Source organism: Taudactylus pleione, unplaced genomic scaffold, assembly GCF_031769625.1.
Source record: "Taudactylus pleione unplaced genomic scaffold, aTauple2 ptg000186l, whole genome shotgun sequence".
Taxonomy (NCBI): Eukaryota; Metazoa; Chordata; class Amphibia; order Anura; family Myobatrachidae; genus Taudactylus; species Taudactylus pleione.
The window spans coordinates 10,503,968-10,522,582 of NW_028284588.1; the positions used below are offsets into that span (position 1 = coordinate 10,503,968).

General features: G+C 46.0%; 1 protein-coding gene across 1 annotated transcript in view; it reads right to left on the reverse strand.

Annotated features, from left to right (window-relative positions):
* Positions 1-18,615, reverse strand: part of LOC148519656 (NFX1-type zinc finger-containing protein 1-like) — a 371,972-nt gene that overhangs the window by 92,386 nt on the left and 260,971 nt on the right. Inside the window, exon 19 of the mRNA XM_088476329.1 lies at positions 18,180-18,221. Within this exon, the coding sequence (XP_088332455.1) occupies positions 18,180-18,221 (42 nt within the window). The remainder of the gene's footprint in view (positions 1-18,179; positions 18,222-18,615) is intronic.

The window sequence follows — 18,615 nt, forward strand, 5'->3', positions numbered from 1 at the left end:
CTTCTGTCATTTGCCAGAAGGGCCGATGGTCTTGAGGAGGGCGAAAGTACCACCCAATGCTGCCGGATACAGGGTATTAGCTCCGGGGGAGGGAAGGGGTGGCGACAGTGGGCCGGGAAAAGATGGGGGCGTGCCGCGAGGCCAAGCCCCCATCACTCGCGGCACTCCCCCCTTGAAACTAAACCACACACCCCTTCACAAGTGCGCACGCGAGCACAGGGCGGACTGCCAGGGCTGATGTACAGCCCCTGTCCATCCCCGTTTCTGATAATCTGCGTAATCCTGTTATCCTGCTGGATAACTTTGCTACCTGCACTGTGCATTACTTATATCCTGCTGGGCAATTCTGCCAATCACACTGGGCAATCCTGCTTCCCTTATCAATCCTGATATTTTACTGTGCTATCCAGCTATAGCTGCATTGTGTTATCCTGATATTCTGTATAGTATTACGTGAATTCCTGCAAACCTGTCTGGTGCAGACCTGTACCTTTGTTACTTGTACCCTGTATTCTATTCTGAGGATCCAACATTCCTGCACCTTTCATATTTGTAAATTCAAGCTACAGTACTGTACCTGTACCTGGACAGCAATACACCGCTACTGCGATCAATCATGATATTTAACCTTCTTATTCTAGTCTGCCTGAGGAGAACTATTACACGGTCAACTAGCTTCACTGATGTTACATTCACCACAGCTAGTTCAAGGGCTATCTTATACTGAGATCAGTCAACTTCCTACATTATAACAGAATGTTGTACTTAAACAATCCTATCACCTTGGGGGAGGTGGATTGGGCTATTGTCTCCTTTCCAAACAGCAAGGCATTGAAGGCTGATGGTCTCCCAAATAAACTGTATAAAAAAATAGGGCATTTTGTGCTCTTAAGTGGTTTTAAACATAGGGCTCGATTCAAATGATCGCAAAGTAAATAGCGCCGGAAAGGAGCTCCCGGCGCTATACAATTCTGCTCGCTGTTAGGTCGGAGAATGCCCGTTCTCCCGCCCCTCGCACCTTAAACAGGGTGTTTAGTTGTGAGAACGGGCATTCTCCGTCTAAGCTTCCCGGCGCGATGCTGTTTTCCCGGCGCTAACGGCAGAAAACAGCATCGCGCCTGGACTTTTGTCAGATTTCTGCTCGCATCCCTGGAGGTACGCGAGAAGAAATTCTTAGTCGGTCTTAGCAGCGCAATGAATTGAATAGCTCCGAGAGATGATTCCCTGCGCTATTCACTTCGCGTTTAATAGAATCGAACCTATACATTAGATATATAGTGTAGTATAGGTTCACTCTCCCCATCCATATCTGGAGCACTAATAGTCGTACTACTAAAACACAGAAAGAATCCTTTATATCCTGGTTCCTATTGACGGATATCCTTATTTTCCACTTGTGTAATACAGGTTGAGTCTCCCATATCCAAATATTCTGAAATACAATTTTTTTTTTAGCATGACTGAGATAGAGATACCCTTGCTTTTTCATGGTTCAATGTACACAAACTTTGTTTAAGGCACAACATTATTAAAAATAAAGTATAAAATAACTTCAGGCTTTGTGTATAAGGTGTATATGAAATATAAATGACTTGTACACAAACGTTGTTTGAGCCACAAAATTATAGAAAATACTGTATAAAATTACCTACAGGCTGTGTGTGTATAAGGTGTATGTAAAAAAAATGCATTCTGTGTTTAGATTTGGGTCCCATTCCCAAGATATTTCATTATGGCATGCAATTATTCCAAAATATGGCATATTCCGAAATCCAAAATACCCCTGGTCCCAAGCATTTTGCATATGGGAGATTCAACCTGTATTTGTTTTGGTAAAATTTTATCTATAGTATACATCATAAACAAAATCACACACGCAGATCAGACAGGTTTTATGCCAAGCAAATCCACAAGTGTACACATTAAAAATCTGTATTCCCATCAATACAGAGGTTAATGAGGCAGTGTTGGTATCCATAGATGCAGAGCTGGATTAATGGCAGGGCGGTACAGACAGGTGCCTAGGGCCCAGTGGACTCAAGCACACAGACTGGGAGACGGAGCCCAGCTGTCTCCGCTGCGTACCATATGGTTAGGGGATCTGCCTGCCAACTGCCCAGACTGCCTGAGCAAATGGGCTAATGGTGCATGGCAGCTACATGCAGAGGATGTGGCACTGCATTGGTTAGGGCTAGATCCCCTTCAATTAAAGGACCCTGACATCATCATTTACTAATTTACTATGTGGACAACTATTGGGAATAGTAACCATGCCCGAAGTGTGGCGAGCAAAGCAAGCCATCGAGGGTACAATTTTCTTCTGTTGGTGGCCAGATACTACATTTGGGACACATTAACAGTGCTTTAAGGGCATGGAACTCCACTTCCACCCTCACTCGACGTCACGTCCGGGTACATTATCTGAAGATTACTGGGTATAACCCATGAGACTCTGCAGAGGGGTCAGTTGAGCATGTTCTAAGCTCTGATTGGAGGAGTCCATCACATGCTCCTCTGAACAGTGGAGATTAGCGTCCGCAGCATTATGAGAGATTCACAGTGAGAGGGGGTTAATGCTTTTTTTGGGGTTAATTAACATAAAGGGTTTTTTTTTTATTAGACAGAGGGTACAGTAATGACTGTGAATGGAATTACTGATGTGAATAAAGGACTGTTTATATGGGGGTGGTCAGTTGTGGTGAATAAAGCTGCTATAATCATCCTGAAGTAGGTAAGATTTTTTAGGAGGTATTTTTTTTTTAGGATGAGGGGATAATATTGTGTGGCAGTCTCAGAACTACTCTTTGTTGTATAGTGGTCATTTACATGCTCTCTGTATTATATATAGGAGACATTCACATGATTTCTATGTTATATGACAGTTATTCACATGCTCTCTGTATTATATGGCGGCCATTCACATGCTCTCTGTATTATTTGGTAGTCAGAAAATGGTTGTTGTAGAGTATGATGGTCACAAACATGGTCTCCGCAGTGCATGGCTGCCACAAAAATGCTCTTTGCAGTACCTCGTGGTCACAAAAATGCTCTCGCAGTCAATGGCGGTCACAAAAAATGCTTTCTGCAGTACATGATCACAAAAAAGGGAAGAGGCGGTCAAAATGTTATGTATCTCAGTCATATCTCCAATTGCGACTGGGTGGATGTATCTGGGCTGCAAAGTGAATGGCTTGCTATGATGTTCTGACAGAATTGCAGGCACTGGTTACTGAAAATGTTTCCTATCACTGATTATTCATTAAGCAGACCCTATACGTTTTATCACTTTATGGATTAATTTGCTTTGTACTTTATTTTTTGTTTCTGTAGTGGAAGGTGGTTCTTTGTAAGATTTTCTTTCAGCTCCAGTATGTCTAGAAACGGTATTCATTGTATGATCGGTTTGGGGTGGGGGCTCCAAACCAGTATCTTGACTAGGACCCTGTGAGGTTAGCAGCCAGTGTATATAAATGTTTATGTTTCAGACTCCTTTAGGCTGTATATGTCATACATTGTGGTTCTAGACCCCGTTACATGGTCTGGCGCTGCCATATCATGGTCCTTCCTGCCCTTTCTGGCAGCTGTCACAATTTCTGAGCACCCTGCCTTCCAAAAAATATGCACAGACCATTCCTCTGTCTGCACGGCCATCTTGCTTTGCATAACATGATTCACCAATTCAAATTGGGATGCTACTCCGTCTTTGTGTCTTTACTCTGGTTTTAGCACGCTGTTTCATCAGTCTTTGGTGTGCTGTATTGTGGCCTGTGGTGGATTCTCATTCTGAGTGTTCTGGTGTCAATTCCAGTCCTGGGTTATAGGTAGTTGCATCCAGTCCTGAGTTGCAGTACTGGGTCCCAGCTCTTAGTGCATCTTGCTAGTCTCTGGGTAGGGTTCCCCGGGACTGGGTCCCAAGCTCTGAGTGTGGGGGATCGGTGTCCAGTTCTGAACACCTGTTTCCGGGTCTCAGTTCTGAGTTCTCAGTGACCGGATTCCAGGTCTGCGGCTTTTGTGCCCTGAACCAGTTCTGAGTCTCCGGTGCTGGGTTCCAGTTCTGCTCGCCCATTTCAGATCCCAGCTGAGAGTTCCCTATGAATGGGTTCCAGTCCTACCCTAAGTTCTTGCCATAGTCTCTCGTGCTGAGACCGACCTCCTATTTCCATCTCTGAGTTTTGCCCAGACACCATTTCAGAGTCCTGAGCCTTGTTCCCATACACTGGTACTCCCTGCAATCCGATATCTGTTCCCGTGTGGTCATCCGATGAGCAGAAGTTTCCTAAAGGCACCTAGCTTCTTGCACGTACCTAACGACTCTGGGCCCAAACATATTGATCTTGATTACAGAAAATTCTGACAGTATACAGGTACCAGACAGAAATTATCATAATCACCCATTCTTGTGCCTTGGCTATTAAATAAATAGACCTCACCACAACATATGCGGTTTGTCCTGTGAATGATCATATTGATACGATTGCAATTTATGCAGAAAGCATGCTCCATTTTTTGTAACACCCTAAAGAATCAATGGTTGATCTGCCGTAAATTGTTATTTTAATGGGTTTGGATTTTTTAGGAATAAAAGATAATTGTTATTAAGCTAGAATTTTCCTCTGGGAAAACTCAGACCAGAAAACGTTTTACACCAGTTAACTCTGCAATTGACTTCGAAGTTGAAAAACTTGTATATATTAATTACTAGTGAAATTTTAGTGTATACAACTAAATGTCATACCCATTTTCTAGTATTTGAAAACCAGGCTGCATGTCTTAGAAAAACCATAATTGTCAATGGCTGGTAAAAAAAAAAAAATCATAAAATAAATGTTCATCAAAAATATTCATTTGCATTTCAACAAGCCCAGATGTCTATTCTATTCAGCATAATCTGTAGCGTAGATCATCATCTCTCCTCTCTGATCTGGGTGGAAAATAGTCTAAGGATATGGAAATATATACTCTGTAGAGTGAAAAGTGCAGGAGGTCTAGCCTTATCTAATCTCCAAAACAACTACTAGGTGTCCCAGTTAGCACATTTAAAGCACTACTAAGCAGACCCTTCAGGCCAAGAACTATATTCTTTGTTAGTTAAACAAATATCCTTTGGTCATACTGCTCTATAGGGTTTGCAGAGAGAAAATTGTAGATGATCTGCTATACCACTCATCAAACAGGCAATGAAACTTATGGAACTTAGCTCAACCTTATATCACCTCTGTGTTCCAAGTATGCCCTAGGGCAGGGGTGGCCAACCCGCAGCTCTCGAGCTGCATGCGGCTCTTTTGTTTCTAAAATGCGGCTCTCCCTCTGGAACTGGGAATGCTGGTCTCTGAAGCTGGCTCCTCACATCCTCAGGGATGTGAGGAGCCTGCCCTGCGCGTCTGCTGGCTCTAGTTAGATCCAGTCAGAGCGAGGCAGCGGGAGCCAGAGCCAGCGTGGTCAAGCAAGTACTGGGCTGGGGGCACTGGTTAAGGGGCACAACTTTAGGGGACACAGATACAGGGGGCACTGCTTAAGTGGCACTACTTTAAGGGGCACAAATACAGGGGGCACTGCTTAAGGGGCACAAATGCAGGGGGCACTGCTTAAGGGGCACTACTTTAGGGGACACAAATACAGGGGGCCCTGCTTAAGGGGCACAAATACAGGGGGAACTGCTTATGGGGCACAAATGCAGAAGGCACTGCATAAGGGCCAAAACTACAGGGGGCACAAAAACAGATGGCACTGCATAAAGGGGCACAAATACAGATGGAGCTGCATAATGGGCACAAATACAGAGGGTACTACATAAGGAGCACAAATACAAGGGGCACTGCATAAGGGCCAAAATACAGGGGGCACTGAATAAGGGGGCACAAACCTTGTGACAGCTAGGCCACGCCCCATTTTTGTGTGGCGCGCGCTCCAGTCGGCTCCTTAGCTTGGCTACAGGTATTTTTTTTAGCTCTTTGCCTCTGACTGGTTGACCACCCCTGCCCTAGGAGCACAGATTAGACATACAACAACACTACTGGAAATAGCCACTGAAAAGAAAATTTGTATCATATCTACAATCATGTACAGTAGTTCAAAATTGATCTACAAGCTAAGAAACCCTAGTACATATCATTATAAATAATTTGGGACTTACCATTTTCTTCTTCACAATTTTTAATTTCCAAAGATTCAACAGCTGTAGATAAAAAATACAAAACGTTACGTATAAGAAATGTTGGCTGACCAATGCTGCTTGACTCGCGGCTTGGTGGTCTTGAGCGAACTAGACTGCCTAGGCTTAGAGGCAGTTGCTGATGGCAGAAAGTCAGATTTAGAGGCTGCCACGGTAGCCACAATCTTGTCCAATTTTGCGCCGAACTGTCTATCTCCAGAGAAGGGTAAGGATTCGAGTACCTTCCTGGATCCCATGTCCGACTTCCAGGACCATAGCCAAAGGGCCCGGCGTGCGACTACCGAAGTGCCTTAGAGGCAAGGAGTCCAATATCAAACGCAGCTTCTCCCAAATAAGAGGCCGCTTCCTGAATATGGGAGATATAGGCAGTTGTTTCCTGGTAGCGTCTGATGGCAGGCTCTCTTACAGTGCCCCTGCCCATCCTTCGATAGCCTAAGCCACCCAGGACGCAGCCATAGCTGGCCTAGTAATAGTGCCAGAAAGCGAGTAGACTGACATTAGACAAGTTTCTAGCTTTCTATCCGTGGCTTCCTTAAGGGAGGATGTAGACTGTAAAGGCAGCATAGAGTTTCTGACTAAGCGTGCCACATGCGAATCAACAGTGGGAGGGCTTTCCCATTTAGTACACTCCTTAGTAGGGAGAGGGTAAAAATACGCTAGTCTTTTTGTGACCTGGAACCGCTTGGCAGGAGTACCCCAAGCTTCCCCCAAGAGTTCAGTGAGCTGTTCTGATTGAGGGAATTCTGCCTCAACCACCTTCTGACATTTAAACATCGGGGTTTTAGGTTTAGTGGCCGGTTCATCACCCTCTATAATTAGGATTGATTTAACCGACCTCACTAAAGCAGGAATATCCACTGTTGTTTGACAGTGCTCCTCACCCGAGTGTGACTCGGAGACAGAACCTTGTGCGTCATCTGCCTCCTCAGATGATACTTCAGAATCCAAGAGCTGGGTAGACTGAGAGGATGATACAGTCCACCTATGTGCTTTGGTGGCTAATGGTCTGCCCGCATGTAACGTTTACTGAGAGGCTGCAGACATTTAAACCATATTCTGATGGGCATAAACACCTATCCAAGGAGAATGCATAGGGGGTACAGACATTGTAGTTTGTAACAGCTGTGGATACCCTATGGTAGGAGGCAGCATGGTAGTTGATAAACAATCCACTAGCTGTGTCCTAACCTGGGATAAGGAGGACACCCAGGGTGGCTCATATACCGGGGCTGGTAAGGTGGATTGGTGAGCAGATTTATAACAATTAGCACATAGACCCTCCTGCATGAAATCCTGAGAGAGCAAACCCACAAAACAGGATTTAGATTTAAACCAGCAAAGGGGCCTCAGCCTAATGTTTATTCTTGCCGTTGGAAGACATAGAAATAGCCAATAAGTAGCACACCATTAGGGGTAAATTTACTAAAGTGAGAGTTTTTAGAAGTGAGTTTTAAAAGTGATGTTGCCCATAGCAACCAATCAGATTCTAGCTATTATCTTTTAGAAGGTGCTAGTTAAATGTTAAGTAGAATCTGATTGGTTGCTATGGGCAACATCACTTTTAAAACTCACTTCTAAAAACTCTCACTTTAGTAAATTTACCCCTAAGTGTCTAGTTAATAATGCAATGTGACACCCTCCACAAATACAAGTAATTGTGAAGTACAAATGCTCCTACACACCTGGTAGTTGAGGGTTTGAAAAAAGAGCAGCAGGGATAGATATAACTGACAGTCAGAAAGTTTAAGACAGAATATCACACAACAGAGGTAGCACAAGTCACATACAATGCATATAAATATACTTACAATGGGCACTAAATCAACTACTCAAGCCTCCAAGGGCTGGTAGGATTTGTGCGCTTTATAACCTGGCCCCAGGGAGAGGTATACAGGGAGGCAGGACCCAACACTACTGAGACCTGTATCTTCAGAAAAGCATTGATTAATGGCTACTGGGTGTCTAATATAGGAGGGTGAGTAGGAGGAGCAGCCCAGGAGCGGGAAAACTCTTGTGAGGGATCACGCCCTGGGCTGGGGAAGGGGCTGCGGGGGAGAACCTACCTCCCCATAGCCCCATCAACCACTGGGTGCCGCTGACCTCATCTGGTCCCTGACACTGGCTTTTAACTGCCCCGGTTTTCTAGTGGGGGAGCGGACGCACCAGTTGCCCCACTACAGTGTCTACCGGCGGGTCTCCACAGCCGGAAGTAAGCGGGGAATCGCCTTACCTGATCTTCTCCGTTGCCCTGCTGCAGCCCTAGGTCCTCAGCGGAGCGGCTAGCAAAGCCCCGCTGGCGCCCGCCAAAATCACCAGACCACTTAATGGTGTTTTGCGGTGCAGGCGGAGGTAGTTGGAGCAGCGGTACAGGTGCCCATTAGGATGCCTTGCTGCTTGCTCGGAAGACAGAAAAAAAAAACTAATAAAATGAAAAGCTTGGGACTGCAAAAGCAGCCCCCCTGTTCTAAAAGGTGCGACTGATTCTGTCCAGCACCGAATGAAAAAATGTCTGCCTGTGGCTGGGAATATGTGGAGGAGGACCAAGGCATCCTGGGAGCTAAACTTTAACTGTTTGGTGCCTGGATCAGTCCAACCACACACACCCCATGGTATCCCTGTGGATCCCCTATGGACCCTGAAGAAGAAATACTTACCCAAATGGTACATTCAAAACAGAACTTATGCCTGAAATTCTAATTGCTGTTAATATCAGACCCTTTATTTTAACATCCATGCAACCTGCATACTAGCATGACTCCATTACAGAAAAGATTCTGTCTTGCACAACTCTTTATGTCTACTGTTTACTGTCCACTTTGTTGTATCCACGAAGACACTGCAGATCTGGAACAAAAATGTATACTATTACCTTCCAAGTTGGTTGGAATCAGTTGGCTAGCTGCTGAAATACAACTGCCCCGACGGGATCCTGTTATCAGATATGGCGCTGTGCCCTGCTGCCCTCCACACATCGTTCATCCTTACCTGTGTGGCTTATGTCTTCTGTTGTGGACATGGTGTCCTCTCCTCCTCTTCGGAGGTTCCTGTGCTGCCTGTTCATGGATGCCGCCATGTTGGAGTGGCATTATTTGGACGTCTGGCAAATCGTGAGAAGGCAGGGCCAATCAGCAAATAGCTGCCAGTACAACTTCTCTCCTAGAGGCATCAGTACTTTGACTCCAGGTTTTGCTTCTTAGTGCTTCATGTTATCCTGTTGTGCTACCCTGTTATTCTGCTGTGCAATCCTGCTAAGCCTACACTGTGCAATCCTGCTAAACATGCACTGTGCAATCCTGATATCCTGCTAGACAATCATCCTAATCTGCATTGTGCAATCATATTATCCTTATAACATTGGTTGAATACTGCACACTGGTTGGAGCGGGGGAGGGGGGTGGGTGGGTGTGGTTGATGGTGGTGGCTGAGGGGAGAGGAGAGGTAGTCAGTGCGCAGCTTCCCCAAGAGGTGTCCGGTCTCTAAGTAAGTATCTGAGGGTGTTGAGTGGGTAGCGCAGCACAGGTATAGGTGGGAGATGGTGGTGACTGGGAAAGAGGAGGAAGAAGGGGGAAAGGAGGGTATGCAGGGGAGGGCGAGTGGATGGGGAGACGGGGGACAGCCCGTGGGGTGGGGTGGTTGTGTATGGTAAGATAAAGTGGTGTAAGGTGGTGTATGATGCTGGCGTGAATAACTATTAAACCGTATAAACAGGGTGAACAGGTATTTATTGCAGTGTACAAGTAGGAGACACATATTATACTGCTGGGCAATCCTGCTAACCTGTACTGTTCATTACTTACTGTATATCCTGATATTTTACTGTGCTATCCAGCTATACCTGCATTGTGCTATCCTGATGTTCTGTTCAGCATTACGTGGTTTCCTGCAAACCTGTACCTGGGCAGCAATACACCGCTACTGCCATCTCCTATCAATCGTGATCTTCAGCCTCCTGATTCTAGTCTGCCTGAGGAGTAGTATTACACGGTCAGCTAGCTTCACTGATGTTCAATTTACCACAGCTAGTTCAAGGACTAGCTTATACTGAGATCTGTCAACTTCCTACATTATAACAGAATGTTGTAGCTAAAATATCCTATCACCTTGGGGGAGGCGGATTTGGCTACTGCCTCCTTTGCAAACAGCAAGGCATTGAAGGCTGATAGTCTCCCAAATAAACTGTATAAAGAAACAGGGCATGTTGTGCTTTTAAATAACCATGTCTGGAGCTCTAATAGTCGTACTCCTAAAACACAGAAAGAATCCTTTATATCCTGGTTCCTATCGACGGATATCCTTATTTTCCACTTGTGTAATATTTGTTGGTAAAATCATATCTACAGTATACATCTTAAAAAAATTATACACACAGATCAGACAGGTTTTATGCCAAGCAAACTCACAAGTGTAGACATTAAACATCTGTATTCCCATCAATACAGAGGATAATGAGGCAGTGTTCTTAGCCATGGATGCAGAGCTGGATTAACGGGCGGGGGATACAGGCAGGTGCCTAGGGCTCAGTGGTCTCAAGCACACAGACTGGGGGCAGGAGCACAGCAGCCTCTGGTGCATACCATATGGCTAGGGGTCTGCCTGTCAATTGCCCAGACTGCCTGAGCTTATGGAATCTGGCAGCCACATGCAGAGGACGGGGCACTGCATTGGTTAGGGCTAGATCCCCTTCAATTAAAGGACCCTGATATCATCATTTACTATCCACGTGGACAACTACCAGAAGTAGTAACTTGAAGTGTGGAAAGCAAAACAATCCCAAGAGGGTACAAGTTTATACTGTTGGTGGCCATATATTTGGGACAAATTAACAGCACTTAAAGGGCATGGAACCGCACTTCCACCCTCACTCGACGTTAAGTCCAGGTTCATTAGCTGATGAGGATCTAGACACAACTGCATTATTGGGTAAATCACATGAGACTCTGCAGAGGCGTCAGTGGAGCTTGTACTGAGCTTTGATTGGAGGAGCCCATCACATGCACCTCTGACCCGTGGAGATCAGCAGTAGTGGCCTTATTCACAGTGAGAACAGAAGGTAAACAGCAACAGGCAAGTGGAGCTGGGAGGGTGGGAAGGGAAGTGTGTGCAGGGAGGGGTAATTGGTATAGTTGAGGAAGGGAGTAAGTTGTGCGTTGGTTTTATCATGAGGGTGAGTTAAGAGGAGGGGGTTAATGCTTTTTTGGGGGTTAATTAACATAAAGGGTATTTTTTATTAGACAAAATGAGGTACAGTAATGTCTGTGAATGGAATTACTGATTTGGATAAGGGACTGTTTATATGGGGGTGGTCATTTGTGGTGAATAAGGCTGCTATAATCATCCTGAAGTAGGTAAGATTTTTTAGGAGGTATTTTTTAGGAACAGGGGATAATATTATGTGGCAGTCTAAAAACTACTCTGTATCAGGTAATCAGGTGCTTCCAGTTTTATTAGTGCACTCAGGGCCTGCTTCAGACCCGCTCCCGAGCGCATAGCATGTGCAAGCCCCGGAGCGTGAGAGAAATTCTCTCGCTCCGGGACTCACTAAAAAAGGGGCGGCTGTCGATGTTGATCAACAGCTCGCCCCATTTTGTAGGCGGGGAGGGGGGTGGCTACACAAACGGAGGCGTTCCCGAAGGAACGCCTGCCGTTTGTGAGCGGCACCACTGACATCACCAGTGATGTCAGTGGAGAGCTTCCTTCTCTGTTAGAGCAGGAAGCTCTCTGGGGCTTGCGATGGACGAGACCCTACCACAATGGTCTCGTCGCAATCCCCGATGGTCGCGATCATCACGACCATCACCTGGCCATTCGCAAAAGCTGTGATCCACAGCTAGCGAGCGGCCTGGAGCCCGCAACAACATAAAAAACAGCCCTGACTCAGACCGAGCGCTCTTAAAGAGGCCCTCAGTTCCCATTTCCACAGTGCCTCTCTCCGGTTGCAGCACTACAAATCTCCATATCATCAGGTGCTCCTTGTGTTATCAGCACACTCAATTACCAAGTCTTCACTCTGGTTGTAGTTGTAGTTCTCCCAGGGCCTCAGGTAGGGGTGGGGCTCCCAGTACGAATAGTGAAAATGCACCTCCCCCCCACGAACAAGCATAGTATAGTAATTATGTGCGCGTCCCGGAATGGGGGCGTGGTCTCAGAGTAAAGGGTGTGGTTTAACAATGTACGGGGCATGGTCTCACCACTTGTTGCTGCCTGCCCACTCTGCTCTGCTGGGTGCCCGGGTGGCGTCGTCGTCCAGTCCCCACTCACTGAAATGGCGTGCCGGCTCCTCGGCATCTGGCCGTGCCTTAATAACTTTGTCCTCTCTGCGGCTGCTCAATGTTATGTCATGACGTCACGATACAGCCGCGTCATGCGATGGACAGGGATAGGCGAGCGCAGCAACAGCATATCATCCGGCCAGTCCCAGCAGAGATACTGTGACTGACTGTGAGTGAAGTAAGGGTCAGTGCCGGAGCACCCAGTGCGATTGCATGGGTCGCCCGCCCCTAGAAACGGCCTTGCCTCAGGCGGATACCAGTCTCTGGTGTGCTGTATTATGGCCTGCGGTGGATTCTCATTCTGAGTGTTCTGGTGTCACTTCCAGTCCTGGGTTACAGGTAGTTGATTCCAGTCCTGAGTTGCAGTAGCGGGTCCCAGCTCTTAGTGCCTCTTTGGGCTGGGTTCCCCAGGACTGGGTCCCAAGCGCTGAGTGCGGGGGATCGGTTTCCAGTTTGAACACCCATTTCCGGGTCTCAGTTCTGAGTCCTCCGTGACCGGGTTCCGGTCTTAGGCTTTTGTGCCCTGATCCAGTTCTGAGTCTCCGGTGCTGGGTTCCAGGTCTGCTTGCCCATTTAAGATCCCAGGTATGAGTTCCCTATAAGCGGGTTCCAGTTCTACTGTAAGTTCTTGCCACAGACTCTCGTGTTGAGACCAACCTCCTATATCCATCTCTGAGTTTTGCCCAGACACCATTTCAGAGTCCTGTGCCTTGTTCCCATACACTGGTACTCCCTGCAATCCGATACCTATTCCCATGTGCTCATCCGATAAGCAGACGTTTCCTAAAGGCACCTAGCTTCTTGCACGTACCTAACGAGTCTGGGCCCAAATGTCTTGATCCGGATCACAGAAACTTGTGACAGTATACAGGTACCAGACAGAACTGTCCACAGTCACCCATCCTGTGAGCATTGGCTATTAATAAATAGATCTCACCAAGGGTGTAGTAAGTATCACCTAATTCTACCTCCTAACCCTCCCTTAGGTGCGCCTAACCTCCCCCCCAAGTGCCTAACCCTAATCCCTCCTCTAAGTGCCTAAACCTAGCCCCCCCTTCCCCTCTGCCTAAACCTAAATCCCCCAGGTGGGTGCCTAACCCTAACCCCCCATTCCCCACTGCCTAAACCTAACCCTCCCGGGGGGGTGCCTAACCCTGTCCCTTCGGGAGCCCAAACCCTCCCCCCCGCAGCTGTCGGCGCCTGGCTTACCTTCGTTCGGTACGCCGGGTGTCGGTCTTCCGGCATATGGTTAATGACAGGCATCGAATTTTCGACGCCTGTCAGTACCACACCAGGATTAGACAGTCTGGAAGCCGGCGGTCGGCATTTAGACCATCGGCTTCCAGACTACATCCCTTCACCACAACATATGCGGTTTAACTATGAATGATCATATTGATACGATTGTACTTTATGCAGAAAGCATGCTTAATTTTTTGTAATACCCTTATGAATCAATGGTTGATCTGCCGTAAATTATTTTAATGGGTTTGGGTTTTTTAAGAATAAAATATAATTGTGCTTAAGCTAGCATTTTCCTCTGGGAAACGCCAGACCAGAAAGCGTTTAACACCAGCTACCTCTGCAATTGACTTCGAAGTTGAAAAACTTGGATATATTAGTTACTAAAGAAATGTCAGTGTATACACAAACCAAGGGGTAAATTTACTAAGAATCGAGTCTGGGAGAGTTTGCTTTTTTTTCAACTCGATTAGCTTCACCTAAACTGGGGTGATTTGAAGCTCCTGAGACGCGCAAATTTACAAAGAAGAGAGTTTAGCTGAGAGTAAGATGGCCTATGGTGAAGCAGAACGAGATTTTGGGTCTTGTGCTGGTTTTAAATATAGGGGGGACCCTACGCAATTTTTTCACCCCTATATTTAAACCAGGACTGGCTCTGCAGCCTGGTGTTGGTTTCTAAATTACGGTGGAACCCTACACATTTTGTTGCCAGTAATTTTAGAAACCAGGACAGGCTGGGAAACCTAGGGCTGGTTAGGCTTTTGGGGGGAGACCCTAAGTAATTTTTTTTCTGATACTTACATTTTTTTCTATATTTACAGGCAGTAACATACATGGATCACAGCGATTTGTGTATGTTTCTGCCAAGCTCTCAGATCACAGGCAGGTGTATTTTTTTCACGAGTTTTTACAGGAGAGTGTACCCATCTCATGAGAGTTTATAAACTCTCTGCTTGGTAAATTCCAGAATCCTATCTTCACCAGTGAAAAGGTTCTCGAGTTTTGCTGATGGTGAATTGAGGAGAGTTTGCTAACTCTCCAGTATTTTCCAAAGGAGATCTCTCTCCCGAGTTTGACATTAGTAAATTTGAGAGTGGGAAAAAATGCCCAAACTCTCCAGAGTTGGCAAACTCCCCCAAACTCTCAGCTTAGTAAATTTACCCCCAAATGTCATTTTCAAGTATTTGAAAATCAGGCTGCATGACTTGGAAAAGCTACAGTTGTCAATGGCTGGTACAATAAGTTTCATAAAATAATTGTTCATCAAAAATATTCATCTGTATTTCAACAAACAGGGATGTCTATTCCATCCAGCATAATCTGTAGCGTAGATCATCATCTCTCCTCTCTGATCTGGGTGGAAATAGTCTTAAGATACCGCAATATGTACTCTGTAGAGTGAAAAGTGCAGGAGGTCTAGCCTTACCTAATCTCCAACACAACTACTAGGGGGCATATTCAATTAGCCACGAAAAGTCCCATCCTTTTCACCTGCCGAACTTTCCGCCTACATTGCGTGTTTTTGAAGAAAACACTTTCCATGCGAGCGGCCGCTTTTCGCCCTATTCAATTCCAAAGGACGCGAAAATGTGTGCCGGTGAAACTCAAACAGGCGAAAAGTGCTGTCAGATTTTAGGATATCAGCCTGACCCCCCCCAAAAGATGCACTGACATTGGGGATCACAATAGATACCCAAAATAGCCCTGTTGAAGGTATTTAGGGTGCTTAATTGCTCTCAATAGCTGCTAATTAGCATCTTTACACAAGTGGTGAAGAATAGCAATTAGCAGTTTTTTTGGCAAAAATAAGTAGTCCCAGCAAATATGGGGTACAAGAAAATGGGTTCAAGCATGGTTAAAAATCACTAAAGTGAGGTCTTAAAAAACGCACCTTCAGCAATCACCTGCAATCAAAAAAACAGCTTGGGCATTCTTGGGGGACCACCTGGAGTCTATTTTGCTAGTTTTTAAGTTTGTCCCGCAACTTTGGACTTATTTGCTCCCCAAAAAGAAAGTAATTTTTTGGGGTGATCTAAGGAGTTTTTTTTTACTTTTTTTGATGCTGTTTACTTTTGGGGGGCTGTCCCAAGGCTGCAGGGGTGTTCCCCCAACTTTGCACCCCAAACCCCCAATTCTGCACAGTTTTCCACCTGCATTAAGAGGCGAATCTTTTCTGCTGGTTACGAGGCGAAGACTTTTCGCACCGGCGCAAAGTCTTTGGAATTGAATACATGGATAAGTTCTCGCCTGCCGAAATGACGTCACCGGCGAAAACTTTTTGCCGAAAATGGCTTATCGCGGCTAATTGAATACGTTCCTTAGTGTCCCAGTTAGCACATTTAAAGCACTACTAGGCAGACCCTTTAGGCCAAGAACTATGGGCTCAATTCAGACCCGCTCACTAGGATGCGTTCGCACGCAGCCTGTCGATGTTTGCATTCTGCGCATGCCTACGCATCGCAATGAGCATGCGCGAACTAGTCCATGCGATTGCGAAGCGTTCGCTCGCTGCGCATAACCACCTCGCTAGAATGAGTGACAGGATGAGCCGCTTGTGGGTGGTGACAGGGGTTGGTCGATGGAAACGGGGGATCGGTGGTGCGAAAGCAGGCGTGCCTGAGCGTCTTAATGCGGTTTCAGAGGCATGCATAATTAAAACGCAGTGTCATAGTACACGTCACTTGGCTGAATTTTACACTGAAGCACTCGCAGTTCTTGCGGTAGGGTATGGTCTGCCACATGTGCTGCATATGCAGCCGATGGTTCTCGAAGTTACCGATGGTTGCATATATTTCCTGGAGACGATGTGTATTGCGAAGGGAAAGGACAGGCTGGTGGGCGTCTACATACAAACTGCGATCTCACGCCAAGACATAGTGGGCATGCTAATGCCTTGCTGTGCGATCGCAGGATTTGCATACTTTTGCTGCGTGCGAACGCATCTAGCGAGCGGGTCTGAATCGGGACCTATATTCTCTGTTAGTTGAACAAAGATCCTCTGGCCATACTGCTCTAAAGGGGTTTGCAGAGAGAAAATTGTAGATTGTCTGCTATACCACTCATCAAACAGGCAATGGAACTTATGGAACTTCGGGCCTGATTCAGAGCCGCTCGCTAGATGCGATTTGCTCGCACAATGTGTATGCAAATTGCGTAGGCAGTGCTACCGCACAGCAATGCACTAGCATGCCCTGTATTTCTTAGAGAGCGATCACATAGTGTATGCAGACACCCACCAAACTGTTTTAAGACGCCCACTTGTGCACGTCATGTAAAGGAAGTGTATGCAACCATCGGTACATCGTGTAACTTCGGGTGCTATCGCAGCTCTTGAGGTTGACCATACCCTGCCGTAAGCACTGCAAGCACTTCAGTGTAAAAACAAGCCAGGTGAGGTATACTATGATGCTGTCTTTTAATTATGCACACCTCTAAAATGCCGTTGAGATGCTCAGGCATGCCTGCGCTTGCACCTCCACTCCCCCGTTTTTAATGGCCAGCCCGTTACCACCTACAAACAGCTCTGCTGGGCTGTCTATACACAGCGAGTGAATGCTTGTGAACTTTCGCTAAGGTATGCGCACTGCGATGCATACGCATGCGCACAATGCATACCATCGGCAGTAGCGAGAGTATGCATCTTAGCGAGCGGGTCTGAATGAGCTCCTTAGCTCATCCTGATATCACCTCTGTAGAGGAATTTCAACTTACTGGAACTGAAATCTCTCGACAGGGAGATTGCCTGGTACAGATCTGGGATAATTGCAACTGGGCAGCCACATGTGAAGTGTATTGTTTAAATCATCTGAAAAATTTGTAATTAGGGAGGAGGTTTGTGTCCCTGGACCAATGTTCCAGGTATGCCCTAGGCTAGGGGCACAGGGGGTCATTCAGACCCGTTCGCGAGCAAAGGACGCTCGCAAACGGGTCGATGTTGCCCCACTGCGCAAGCGCACAACGGAGGGAGCTCCGTTGTACGCATGCGCGAGACTCGGATAGCGACAGGCTCTCTGTCGCTCCGGGTCTCGCACCAAAGTGGGCGTGCTGTTGATGTTGATTGACAGCACGCCCCCTTTGGTGGGCGTGCCGGGGGCATGACTGCCAGACGGAGTCGTTCCCATGGGAACGCCTTCCGTATGAGTCCGGCCCCACTTACATCAGTAATGATGTCAGTGGGAGTGATTTTGGTCTTTGACCACCGCGACCATCATCATGGACGCTCGCTATAGCTGTGGGTGGTAACCCACAGCTATGCGAGCGTCCATGAGGACGCTGCAAAAAAAGGTAGGAGGGCCCTGATTCAGAGCGAGCGCTCTGGTCAGAGCGTTCAGCTCTGAATCAGGCCCACAGTTTGGAAATATGACAACACTACTTGAAATAGCCCCTGAAAAGAAAATTTGTATCATACCGTATCTATAATCATGTAGTTCAAAATTGATCAACAAGCTAAGAAACCCTAGTATAAATATTTATAAACAAAATAATTTGAGACTTACCGTTTTCTTCTTCACAATTTTCAATTTCAAGAGATTCAACATCTGTAGATAAAAAATACAAAACGTTACATATAAGAAATATTTTCTGACAAGCTTAATTACAATTTTACAAAATCCATGTCAAAATTAGATTGCAAAATAAAGTTTTCAACAAATAAGATTTAAAAAAAAAAAGTTTACATTCAGTTATTTTTGTCTAATGATAAAGGTAAATCTGAAGAAATAAACCATACAAACATACTTTGTAAAGTATATATTAATATAATTAGTAGACCATCATTTGCATGTACAAAAATAAATAACTACTTAAATAACAAACCACCTACTTTCTGTTTCGTAACACATTTGATCTATCTGTAATGGCAATCACTGGTAGGCTGAGTGCATTTGGCTTGCAAACTATAAATACTATATAAGGTACAGTAGTCTACAGTAT